The sequence below is a fragment of the Heterodontus francisci genome, chromosome 30 (genome assembly GCF_036365525.1).
Source record: "Heterodontus francisci isolate sHetFra1 chromosome 30, sHetFra1.hap1, whole genome shotgun sequence".
Classification (NCBI taxonomy): Eukaryota; Metazoa; Chordata; class Chondrichthyes; order Heterodontiformes; family Heterodontidae; genus Heterodontus; species Heterodontus francisci.
Window position 1 is genome coordinate 46,370,856 of NC_090400.1, and position 12,285 is coordinate 46,383,140.

The 12,285-nt window shown below is 43.6% G+C and overlaps 1 protein-coding gene across 7 annotated transcripts in view; it reads right to left on the reverse strand.

The window, feature by feature from the left end:
* The window catches only part of LOC137346729 (hepatocyte nuclear factor 1-beta-like), a 91,637-nt gene that overhangs the window by 29,928 nt on the left and 49,424 nt on the right, over positions 1-12,285 (reverse strand). For 5 of the 7 annotated variants that reach the window (XR_010968769.1, XR_010968770.1, XM_068010490.1 and 2 more), the window contains exons 5-7: positions 11,422-11,541; positions 9,886-10,049; positions 2,769-2,910 (exon numbers count right to left, since the gene is read on the reverse strand). Coding sequence is in view for 5 of the 7 variants with exons in the window: in XM_068010490.1 (XP_067866591.1) it covers positions 2,769-2,910; positions 9,886-10,049; positions 11,422-11,541 (426 nt within the window). In the remaining 2 variants the exon portion in view is untranslated. The remainder of the gene's footprint in view (positions 1-2,768; positions 2,911-9,885; positions 10,050-11,421; positions 11,542-12,285) is intronic. The other 2 variants (XM_068010493.1, XM_068010492.1) reach the window with 1 other exon arrangement.

Consider the following 12,285-nt stretch of genomic DNA (forward strand, 5'->3'; position numbering starts at 1 on the left):
TACAGTTGTGCCTGATCTTGTTCTCAGTCAACATCCACACATATGGACTTTCCAGTAGGAGTCACTGGACAATAATTAACAGATGTCTGATCTGATTGCTCTGCTCTCTTGCGCAGAATTGCTGATGCCAATTATAAGGGTAAATTCGGTCGGTTTGAGATAGGGCTACAACACTGTTTTGCCTGCCAGCGGACTCAATATCCACTGTCTCCACCACTGGCGCACTTTGGCTGCACTATGAACTACATACAGGGTGCAGTGCAGCAACTTATCAAGGTTACTTTGACAGCACCTCCCAGCCCCTTGACCTCTACTGCTGAGAAGGGCAAGAGGAACAAAATGATGGAAACACCATCATCTTCAGATTCTCCTTCAAGTGACATACCATCATGACTTGGGCATATAGGAACATAGGAACATAGGAACAGGAGTAGGCCATTCAGCCCCTCGAGCCTGTCCCGCCATTCAATGAGATCATGGCTGATCCGCAGCCTAACTCCATATACCTGCCTTTGGCCCATATCCCTTAATATCTTTACATAACAAAAATCTATCTATTTCAGATTTAAAATTAACAACTGTTCTAGCTTCAACTGCTGTTTGTGGGGGAGAGTTCCAAACCTCTACCACCCTTTGCATGAAGAAGTGCTTCCTAATATCTCTCCTGAACGGTCTGGTCCTAACTTTTAGACTATGACCCCTAGTTTTAGAATCTCCAACCAGTGGAAATAGTTTGTCTTTATCTAGCCTGTCTTTTCCTGTTAATATCTTGGACTTCAATCAGATCATCCCTTAACCTTCTAAATTCTAGTGAAAACAGGCCTAATTTGTGTAATCTCTCCTCGTAACTTAACCCCTGTAGACCAGGTATCATTCTTGTAAACCTACGTTGCACTCCCTCCAATGCCAAAATATCCTTCCTAAGGTGTGGTGCCCAGAACTGCTCACAGTACTCCAAGTGGCGTCTAACCAGGGTTTTGTACAGCTGCAGCATAACCTCTGTGTCTTTATACTCCAATCCTCTGGATATAAAAGCTAGCATTCCATTAGCCTTTTTGATTATTTTCTGTACTTGCTTGTGGCATTTTAAAGATCTATGCAGCTGAACCCCCAAGTATCTTTGGACATCCACTGTACTTAACCTCTTCCCATTTAGGAAGTACCCTGCTCTATCCTTTTTTGGTCCAAAATGGATAACCTCACACTTGCCCGCATTGAAATCCATCTGCCACAGTTTTGCCCACTCACCGAGTCTGTCAATATCTCTTTGCAATTTTATGCTATCACCTAGACTGTCGACAATGCCGCCTAACTTTGTATCATCAGCAAATTTGGATATATGACTTACTATGCCATCATCCAAGTCATTAATGAATAATGTGAAGAATTGAGGCTTCAACACAGATCCCTGCGGGACACCACTAGTCACATCCTGCCAATTGGAGTACTTACCCATTATCCCCACTCTCTGCTACCTCCCACTCAACCAACTTCCTAACCATGTCAATAATTTGCCTTCAACTCCATGGGCTTCTACCTTAGTTAACAGTCTCTCATGTGGGACTTTATCAAATGCCTTCTGGAAGTCCATATAAATAACATCCATAGACATTCCCCTGTCCACTACCTTAGTCACCTCTTCAAAAAATTCAATGAGATTTGTCAGGCATGACCTTACCGTCATGAATCCATGCTGGCTGTACCCTGATTAACTGAAATTTTTCTAGGTGTTCAGTCACCCTATCCTTGATTATAGACTCCAGCAACTTGCCCACCACAGATGTCAGGCTAACTGGTCTGTAATTCCCTTGGTTCCCCCTTTCACCCTTCTTAAAGAGTGGAGTGACATGTGCAACTTTCCAATCCAGAGGGACCACCCCTGAATCTAGGGAACCTTGAAAGACTATAGTTAGGGCATTTACAATGTGCTCCCCTACTTCCTTTAACACCCTCGGATGGAAACCGTCAGGTCCTGGGGATTTCTCACTCTTTAGTTCCATTAATTTCCTTGTTACTAATGTTTTACTTACATTAATTGTATTAAGTCCCTGTCCCGTATCGGCTATTAATTTTATCGGAACATCCGGCAAGTTATCCTCCTTTTCAACTGTAAATACTGAGGCAAAGTAATTGTTCAACATGTCTGCCATTTCCCCATTATCAATGACAGTATCTCCATTTTCAGCTTTTAGTGGGCCTACATTGCTCTTGACCACCCACTTCAACTATATATAATTAAAATTAAAATATAATTAAAATATATATCGCCATTCCTTTAATGTTGCTGGAATTCCCTAGCACCATCACCATAAGTACTGCAGTTCAAGCTGAAGGCCCTCCATCTTCTCAGGGCTGCTAGGGATGGATAATAAATACACTCTGGCCAGTGTCACCCACATCCAGCAAACAAATAATAGCAAAAAAGAAAAGACAGACACTCCCTCTGAGCATGGCTCCCCTCTCGAGGACTCTTATTCAACTTCTAACATCTCACCTATAGTCCTGCTGGGGATAAATTAACTGAGTAGAGATAGGAATCAACCTTTATACCTTACAGGTCTCTATGGTCCAGTGCCATACCACATGGCGTATCTATTTTTCCAACAGAGCCAACAGCTACACTGCCCTGTAGCAAATCCCTCATGAATAAACATAAGCACACACTAAACCAAGTCTCCAGAACATTATGGAACTCTCATTGCAAAGCAAAAAAGCATTTGACTAAATGTCACCCTCAATATAGCTAGTTAGTTGGAAAGAGGCCATACTTTGTGCTATTGCCATGACTCCAGAGAGAGGGTTGATGATGAGATTCTGCGTTTGTTGGTGATTGTGATGTGGAGGCTGTGACAAGCTGTGGATATTTGTCAACGTACTGACTGGAGGCAGAGGTCCACCTGTGGCAGTGATCTGAACAAAGAGAAAAGAAAAATCAGATCAGATACAGTGTGAAAGCACCAACTTGCTCCAAAAGTTACCCACATTGTGGCATGTTTTCAGCATGTTGGCATAGGTGCATCATCAAATGGGTCAGCACATCCTGTAAACAGTAAGGAAACAGTGGTGTGCATGATAAACCCTTTGCATTATACAGTTTCTTTTTTAGGGACACAAGCAGAAGGCTCTGGGTTTTATCCCTGGCCACAATAATGAGTTTCTTTTGAAATTGTACAGGCCCAACAGGTTCACTGTCATCGTTACAAAGATTCATACAATGCAGTAGCTACTGAAAGTCGTGAACAAGACATAGCATCTCACCAATCCAGTGTCATTATCCCCACCAATGCCATAAAACAAGCACAAATGGGATTACTCTTGTAAAGGGACTGGGACCAGCCACTTGGGATCCTAGGATCAATGGTCTTTTCCAGTCCTTTATATTTCTTATGCTCCTAAAAGGAAACTCTAGGTTCCAAAGAACATGTACCTGAAGTACAAAGTCTCCAAATACGTAACGATAGCCTGCAAGGATTTGTAAAAAGCAGACGGTGTTTGACTAATCCAATTGAATTTTTTGATGAAGTATCGGAGTGGGTTGATGAAAGAAATGCAATGGATGTTGTCGATATGTATTTTAAGAATATGTTTGACAAAGTACCACATAAAAGGCTGGTTAACAAAATTGAGGCTCATGGGATAAAAGGGTCACTGTCCAATTGGGTAAAAAATTGTCTTAAGGACAGAAAACAGCGAGTCGTGGTAAATGGTTGTTTTTCAGCCAGGAGGATGGTAGACAGTGGTGTTCCCCAAGGACTGCAAACATTGTACCATTGTTTGAAAAGGGTGTGAGGATAGGCCAAATAATTATAGGCCAGTCAGTCTGACTTAGGTGGTGGGCAAATTATTAGAATAAATTCTGAGAGATAGGATAAACTGCCACTTAGAAAAGCATGGATAAATCAGGCATAGTCAGCATGGATTTGTTAAGGGAAGGTCATGCCTTACTAACTTAATTGAATTTTTTGAGGAAGTAACAAAGAGGATTGATGAGGGTAGTGCAGTGGATGTGGTCTACATGGATTTTGGTAAGGCATTTGACAAGGTCCCACTGACTGGTCAGAAAAATAAAAGCCCATGGGATACAGGGGAATGTGGCAAGTTGGATCCAAAATTGGCTCAGTGACAGGAAACAAAGGGTAATGGTCGACGGATGTTTTCGCGAATGGAAGGCGGTTTCCAGTGGCATTCCACAGGGCTCAGCATTGGGTGCCTTGCTGTTTGTGATATATATTAATGAGTTGGACTTAAATGTGGGAGGCATGATTGGGAAATTTGCAGATGACACAAAAATTTGCCCTGTAGTTGATAGTGAGGAGGATAGATGTAGACTCCAGAATGATATTGATCGTTTGGTTGAGTGGGCGGAAAAGTGGCAAATGGAATTCAATCTGGAGAAGTGTGAGGTAATGCATTTGGGGAAGGCAAACAAAGAAAAGGAATACACAATAAATGGGAGGATATTGAGAGGGGTAAAAGAAGTGAGAGACCTTGGAGTGCATGTCCACAGGTCCCTGAAGGTAGCAGGACAGGTAGAAGGTAGAAGGCGAAGAAGGCATATGGAATGCTTTCTTTTATTGGATGAGGTATAGAATTCAAAAGCAGGATGTTATGCTGGAACTGTATAAAATGCTGGTTAGACCACAACTGGAGTATTGCGTACAGTTCTGGTCACCACATTACAGGAAGGACATAATTGCTCTGGGGAGAGTACAGAGGAGATTTACGAGAATGTTATAAGGGCTTGAAAGTTGCAGCTGTGAGGAAAGATTGCATAGGCTAGGGTTGTTTTCCTTAGCACAGAGAAGGCTGAGGGCTGACTTAATTGAGGTGTACAAAGTTATGAGGGACTTAGATAGAGTAGACAGGGAGGACCTGTTTCTCCTAGTGGAGAGGTTAATTACCAGGGAGCACAGAATTAAGATGATTGGTAAAAGGATTAGAGGGGATACGAGGAAAAACTTTTTCACTCAGAGGGTGGTGGGTGTCTGGAATTCACTGCCCGAATCGGTGGTAGAGGCAGAAACCCTCAACTCATTTAAAAGGTACCTGGACATGCACCTGAAGTACTGTAACTTGCAAGGCTATGGACCAGGTGCTGGAAGGTGGGATTAGATTGGGCAGCTAGTTTTTTTCAGACGGCACAGACACGATGGGCTGAATGTCCTCTTTCGGTGCTGTAACTTTTCTTTGGTTCTATGGGTCAGTGCTAGGATCATTGCATTTTTTGATATATATATAAATGACTAGGATATAGGGATACAGAGTAAAATTTCAAAACTTGAAGGTGTGGCAAACTTCAAGATTGATACCAATTGACTGCAACAGGACATAGATAGGCTAACAGAATGGGCAAAAAGAGGTGTCAGATGGAATTTAATACAGAGAAGCATTTTGGCAGAAGGGATAGGGAGAGGAAATGTAGACTTGATGATGCAGTTCTAAAAATTGTGCAGGAACAAGTGGACCTGGGGGTCATGTGCATAGATCTTAATATTAATTTTTTTTTTAAATTTAGAGATACAGCACTGAAACAGGCCCTTCGGCCCACTGAGTCTGTGTTGACCATCAACCACCCATTTATACTAATCCTACATTAATCCCATATTCCTACCACATCCCCACCTGTCCCTATATTTCCCTACCACCTACCTATACTAGTGGCAATTTATAATGGCCAATTTACCTACCAACCTGCAAGTCTTTTGGTTTGTGGGAGGAAACCGGAGCACCCGGAGAAAACCCACGCAGACACAGAGAGAACTTGCAAACTCCACACAGGCAGGACCCAGAATTGAACCCAGGTCGCTAGAGCTGTGAGGCTGCAGTGCTAACCACTGCACCACTGTGCCGCCCACTTTGAAGGTGGCAAGACATATTGAGAGAGTCATTAGCAAGCTTACTGGATCTTGGGCTTCATAAATGGAAGAAATGTTTACAAGAGCAGGGAAATTATGCTGAACCTTTGTAAAGCTCTGGTAAGGCCACAACTACAAGTAGTGTGTTTAATTCTGGTCACCACACTGCAGGAAGGATGTGAAGGTCCTTGAAAGGATGCAGAGGAGATTTACTAGAATGGTTCCAGGGAAAAGGGATTTTAGCCACAAGGTTGAGTTGGAGAAGCTGGGGTTGGTCTCCTTGGAGCAAAGGAGGTTGAGGGGAAATGTTCCTATTAGTTCATGGTACAACAACCAGGGAACACAGATTTAAGGTTTTGGGCATGAGATGCAGGGGGAGAACCTTTTTATGCAACAAGTAGTAATGACCTGGATCTCGCTGCCTACGAGGTGGTGGAAGCGGAGATGGTCAATGATTTCAAAAGGAAATTGGATAGGCACGAGGGAAATAAACTTGCAGGGTTATGGGGATAGAGCGGGAGAATGGAACTGACTGGGTTGCTCTACAGAGACTTGGCATGGACTCAACGGGCTGAATGGCCTTCTGTGCCATAATGACTCCATGACTTTATAACTCTACCCTATGAGTCCTCTAGTGAACAATTTCCAGCGCTGATTCATTCTCACCATCTCCTGCCCTACATTTACTGACAGCAGCTACATTCCAACTGCAAATAATGCAAATCACCATCAAATGGTAAATGGTTGCCAGCAACAATCTAATTGCAATTCACAGCTGTCAATGGAAACTATCCATTTCCAGAATTGTTTGCACCATGCAGATGAAAGGGTAAAATTAAATTAAGGCCTGAAATGACCTTCCAAGACTGACAGAGGGAGGATTTTTGGTGAAAGGTCTAAATCTAGAACATAAACTTATATTATTTCTTTACATACTCATATAATTTTACAATAGAGAAGGAAGCCATTTGGCCCTTTGTGCCTGTGCTAGCTCGCTGACTGACCTATCCACACAATCCCATTCCTTTGCCTTTCTGTATACCTTTTAACATTTCACATTTTACTGAAAATTTACCTACTTCCCTTTTAAAAGTCATTACAAATTAATTTGGCAGTTTAAGTTTTATATTGGAAGTGTCATCATCAATTTCTATCAATGAATGGGTTTTTGAAGGGGTTTGTGGTGGGAAGGATTAAGAGAAAAACCTCTGATAGAGTCATAGGGCTGAATTTTACCCCTGTCGGACGGGAGCTGTCCACCGACTAAAAGGTCGGTGGCGACCCCACCTCCGTCTGGCCTGGGGATCCAGACGCATTTTACAGTCCCCAGGCTATTAATTGGTCTGAGGCGGGACTTCTACCTCATTGAGCCAAGATGTCCTGCCTAAAGGAGCTGCTGGCCAGTCAATGGGCCGGCAGCTCTCTGTCCCAGCAGCGCCACCGGGAGTGGTGGCTACTGCTGGGACGGCAACCCAGCTGAAGACAGAAGATGTCAGGGTGGCCCGGAGAACCGGTAAGTTTTTGGGGCCTCGCCGGGGGCAATTGGTCGGGCCCCGGTGAGGCAAGGGTAGTCGATTGGGGGATGGGTCAGCAGGTTCATGTTGGGCATTGGGGGTGGTTGGGGCATCGGGAGCAGCCTTCTGTCAGGCACAGGGTGCCTGATCAGGAGGGTCTCCCCCCCGTCAAGGCCATGAGAAAGGCGCCAACTTTTAACAAGCGGCTTTTCTCAGGCCTGGGCTACCCGCCAGCCAAGCATAAAATATCCGTGGCAGCGGGCAGAAGCCCTTAAGTGACCATTAACTGGCCACTTAAAGGCCTTGATTGGCCTGGAATGGGCGGGCCGTTTTTTGCCAGCACTGCCCTGCGTGAAGTGGCAGCGGAGGTGGGAGCGGGTCGGGAAGGGCCCCTTGAGCCTCCTTCTCCATTTTACGTACCCCCCCCCCCCCCCCCACCCCCCACCATCCTGCTCTTTTTTAGGCGTGTAAAACTCCAGCCATAGAGTCATTATGGCACAGAAGGCCATTTGGCCCATTGAGTCCATGCCAGCTCTCTGTAGAGGAATCCAGTCAGTTGCATTCCCCTGCTCTATTCCTGTAGCCCTGCAAGTTTATTTCTCTCAAGTGCCCATCAAATTATCTTTTGAAATCATTGATCGTCTCTGCTTCTACCACCCTCATAGGCTGCGAATTCCAGTTTATTACCTAAGCCTGCAGGAAAAATGTTCTTCCTCATATCACCCCTGCATCTTTTCCCCCTTTCTCTCCTGAAGGTGCTGACTCATGCTGTAAATGTTTCTATAGATCCCAGAAGGCTAAGTGGCCATTTTCTAGGCAATGAGCAAGTCTCAGTTGCTCCAAATTATACTGCACCCCACAATACTTTTTTTTCCCCAGAAGGCTAAGTGGCCATTTTCTAGGCAATGAGCAAGTCTCAGTTGCTCCAAATTATATTGCACCCCACAATGCTCTTTTTTTCCCAGAAGAAAGACATGCCGGCTATGAAAAGCTCCGCACATCCATGAATCCAATATTTTGCCTGTGATTCAGGTGAGCTTTGATGGGAAGTACTCCAATATGCCTGGATGTTTGGCTGGATGGAATATTTTCAATAGCAGAGCTGGGAAAAATGCCCACTCAAAGAGTTTGTCCTGTAAATGGATTTGGTGTCTGTTCATATACTTCCCGAATCCTCCTTTAGAAAATACATTTGAGGGCAGGTGGAATGATGCAGCATAGTGGAGTTTCAGCCCACAGTGCCAAAGGATGTATGGTAGGTGTAAAGCTCATGTGGTGAACGGGATGAAAGCCTGGACAGGCTCAGGCTCTTTTCTCTAGAAAAGAGAAGGCTGAGGGGTAACCTGATTGAGATGTTTAAAATTATGAAAGGATAGATGAGGAGAAAACATATGATAGTCACTAATAAATCCAATAGGGAATTCCGAAGAAATGAGCAGTTGAGGTGAATAGCACAGATGCATTTAAGGGGAATCTAGATAAGTACATGAGGGATAAAGGATTAGAAGGATATGCTGATCGGTTGAGATAAAGAAGGGTGGGAGGAGGCTCATGTGGAGCATAAACACGGGCATGGACCTGTTGGGCCAAATGGTCTGTTTCTGTGCTGTAAATTCTATATAAGTATGTTCTATGTAATTATGAGACTACCGGATCCCAACCATATTCCCAAGGAAGGCACTAAGCAGAGGTCTAGTCCTTCCCTACAGAAAATTCAGCCCATTCTCTGGTACTTCCTAGCAGCCAGTTGTCTAACTGGGAGCTAGTCTCTAGCCCTTCCTTTTAGAATATATGACATGTGGTGTGGGGTCTATAGTAGAAGACGCCAACAAGATTGAAATACGTAGGGAAAAGCGAATGACGTAAATCGAGAAGTAGGAAATGGTTGGCATTATACTATGGATTTAAAAGCCAATGGACTGGAGGAGGGAGGGAAGCTTACACAGGTAAAGAGTTCCACTGTTTAAAAACAGAGTAGGCGGTTGTACAATAAGTCTAGACTGTAGGATTGGATGTTAGTAGAAAAGAACGAAGGTTGGAAGAAAGTAAAAACCCCTATTTTGTGCTTTGACATCCCATAGCAGTTCACATACAATGAATTGGCTTTGGAGTGAAGTGACTGTTGTTATGCAGGCAATGCCGGGAAGGGGAAGTCATAGGAACTAAGCGAAAAATGAAATAAATGTGCTTATTATCAATGTAAATGTTGCCAGTGATAAAGAATAGTGTCACAGCGGGAACTTAACTTTACAATGTATTTAATCAATAAATTGAAAAAGTTTCTTTGTCAGCTTTATTGGTTGAGTACAGAACTAGCACCTTTAGTGCGATGCAGGCTAAGGGTTAGAGCACTGCTTTTCAGTCCTAATTTACTTTGGATTCCAGACCTTCCTTTCCTACAATGCTCTCATTGTTTTGTATGAGTCTGTCCACCATTAAAAAAAGACTTGTTTGTTTTGCCTTCTCAGACTCTTATCTTATCAGCATTGCAGTTACAATGGTGCAGGTGTACTTACCATCTTGCCATCAGGTGACAGCAGACTGTGGCCAGGGTCCAGATTGGCTGGTGAGACTTGCTGTAAAACTGTTTGGCTTGTTACCATGGCACTGTTACCATGGTGGCTGATTGCTGTGGAAGAGGAGACTTCACTGGTACCTTGCTGGCCATACCGCACGCCTCCTGCACAAAATAGATTGAAAATCAAATTTACTGAAATAGATTGAATTGTGTTTTAGCCTCTGAAACGACAAGGCCCACTGAGAGCAAACAAAAAGAACACATGAAGTAAACACTGACGGTGGTGGGGGGCAAAGGTGAAAGGTCTCTGGTGTATTTGAGTATGTCAGTCAATGTCCTGCCTGCATTCCCAGTAAGTAACAGGACAAGAAGACCAACAGTACTGGGCGCAAAACTAAATGTGATAAGAACATCAAATGCATGACACATGTCAAAGGAGGCATTTAACTTTATAATGGAGGAAAAACCAAGATGATAAAGCTAAATACAATTAAGAATTTCAGCCCTTCTGGATTTTTTCTGTTAAAAGTAATTTTCCATTGTTTTTTTCAAGCTGCATTATGTGATACAATCTTGATGCAATCCTGACTCGTAACTTATGACAAAACTCTGATTTTCTTTGAAATTGCTAGACGTCCCCCCCCATTAATTCTGAACAGGAAGCTGTCTGGGCCGTGACCTGCAATGGCAGTTAGTCACATGGAAGACAATCTGACACATGAACCCAGCAGATCAGCAAATCTCCAAGTTGCTGTTGATGATTGATGAACCAGTCTGGCTTATTAACTGCACTTGGAAGGATAGGACTGTCACTGCAGCCTGGGATTTTCCCACTCAGCTCCAAATAATCCCTCAAGTCAATGCCATGATGGGAAGGGTGGACCAAATGGATCAAATGGATAAGTAGTAGGACGTGCTCTGCTTTGGTAAGCTACTTGATTTCAGCTGGTTAAACTCCTACAGTACCCCCTGTGCATATTTGTGTGCCCCTAATACTTGACTTTTGCCAACCTGTGCCTAAATTCTCTTGGTTTTTCTTTGAGTGGTGTGGTGCCCCTAAAGTAAGAGAGTGTGAACTTCAAAGCAGGTTAACAGAATCTGTGTAGCTTTCTCAGGGGTTAGATACCCATCTGATCAGAAGTAATCTGCTGTGTCACATTAAACAGGATGGTAGCACAACACAAATTAACATCACGTCAGATCTTGTGAACTTATGAACAGGAAGATACATGTGAGCAGAGTACTGCCATGTTAGTGAAGCAGCTACTTTAAACCTTGCACTCTTGAATGAACAAGAGATAAAGTTAGCATCAGACTCGAAGACTGCTGTTTATAACCATGGATTATGGCAGAAGAGGAGTTACTCCCAGTCCAACTTGATAATGGGGGAGAAGAAGGTGGGGTTGAGAGTCTCTCCCAATATTAAGACTACTGAGTCCAACTCTCAGACTGCCCAAGCTTTGCCTCGGTTGGGCAAGTTTTGTTAGTGAGGCATAACATCCTGAGGAAATAAAAACACTACTGCCCGGCTCACCCTGACTGAGTAGCACCTCCTGCCAGCTGGCCATGTTGGGGCACTGATGGTTGTGGAGATGTTCATAGCCAAGAGCACCTTGACTTCCTTCATGGAGGAAGATACCGGGCAGCGAGTGGCCTACGAGGGAAGAAAGGGGAGAAAATGGGGAGAAAAGAAAGATAAAATGAAAAAAAATAAATTTGACAAAAACATGGACAGACAACAACAAATTGCAGTTCTGCAGTGAACCTCACGTGCAGGAATGAAAGAACCATCCAAAGCGCTTCATAGCCAATTAAGTACTTTTTCAATGCAGCCACTGTTGTTAATTAGGCAAACCATGGCAATCAATGTTTGCACAACAAGTTCCCACAAGCAACAATGAGATATATGACCAGATAATCTGTTTTAGGTTATGGTTAAGGAATGAATGTTGGCCAGTACAGGGGTGAATTCAAAAAGTGCTAAGGGATATTTTATGTTTGCCTTGGTTTAATATCTCATCTAAAGGATGGCAGCACTCCCTCAGTACTGCACTCAAACATCAGCCTAGATTATGTGCTCAAATCTTGGAGTTGGGTTTAAACACACAAGCTGCTGACTCAGAGACAGAGATGCCCCTCCTGAGCCAAGACTAATACCTATAGAACATGGCTAAAGAGGAAAAACAGTGGATACTAAGCTGGAGGGAAAAAGAGAAAAATGGTGAGGGTTAGGGCAGGTGGAGCAAGGCACAGGCAGAGAGAAGGTTTTTAAAAGCGGAGAGGGAAGTGACAAGCCAGAAGAACCAAGACAGAGAGTTCCAGAGCACAGGAGCAGAGTGGCTGAAAAATAGAACAGATTGAGCTACAAACCATTTGCACTATGAAAAATGAGCTCAAT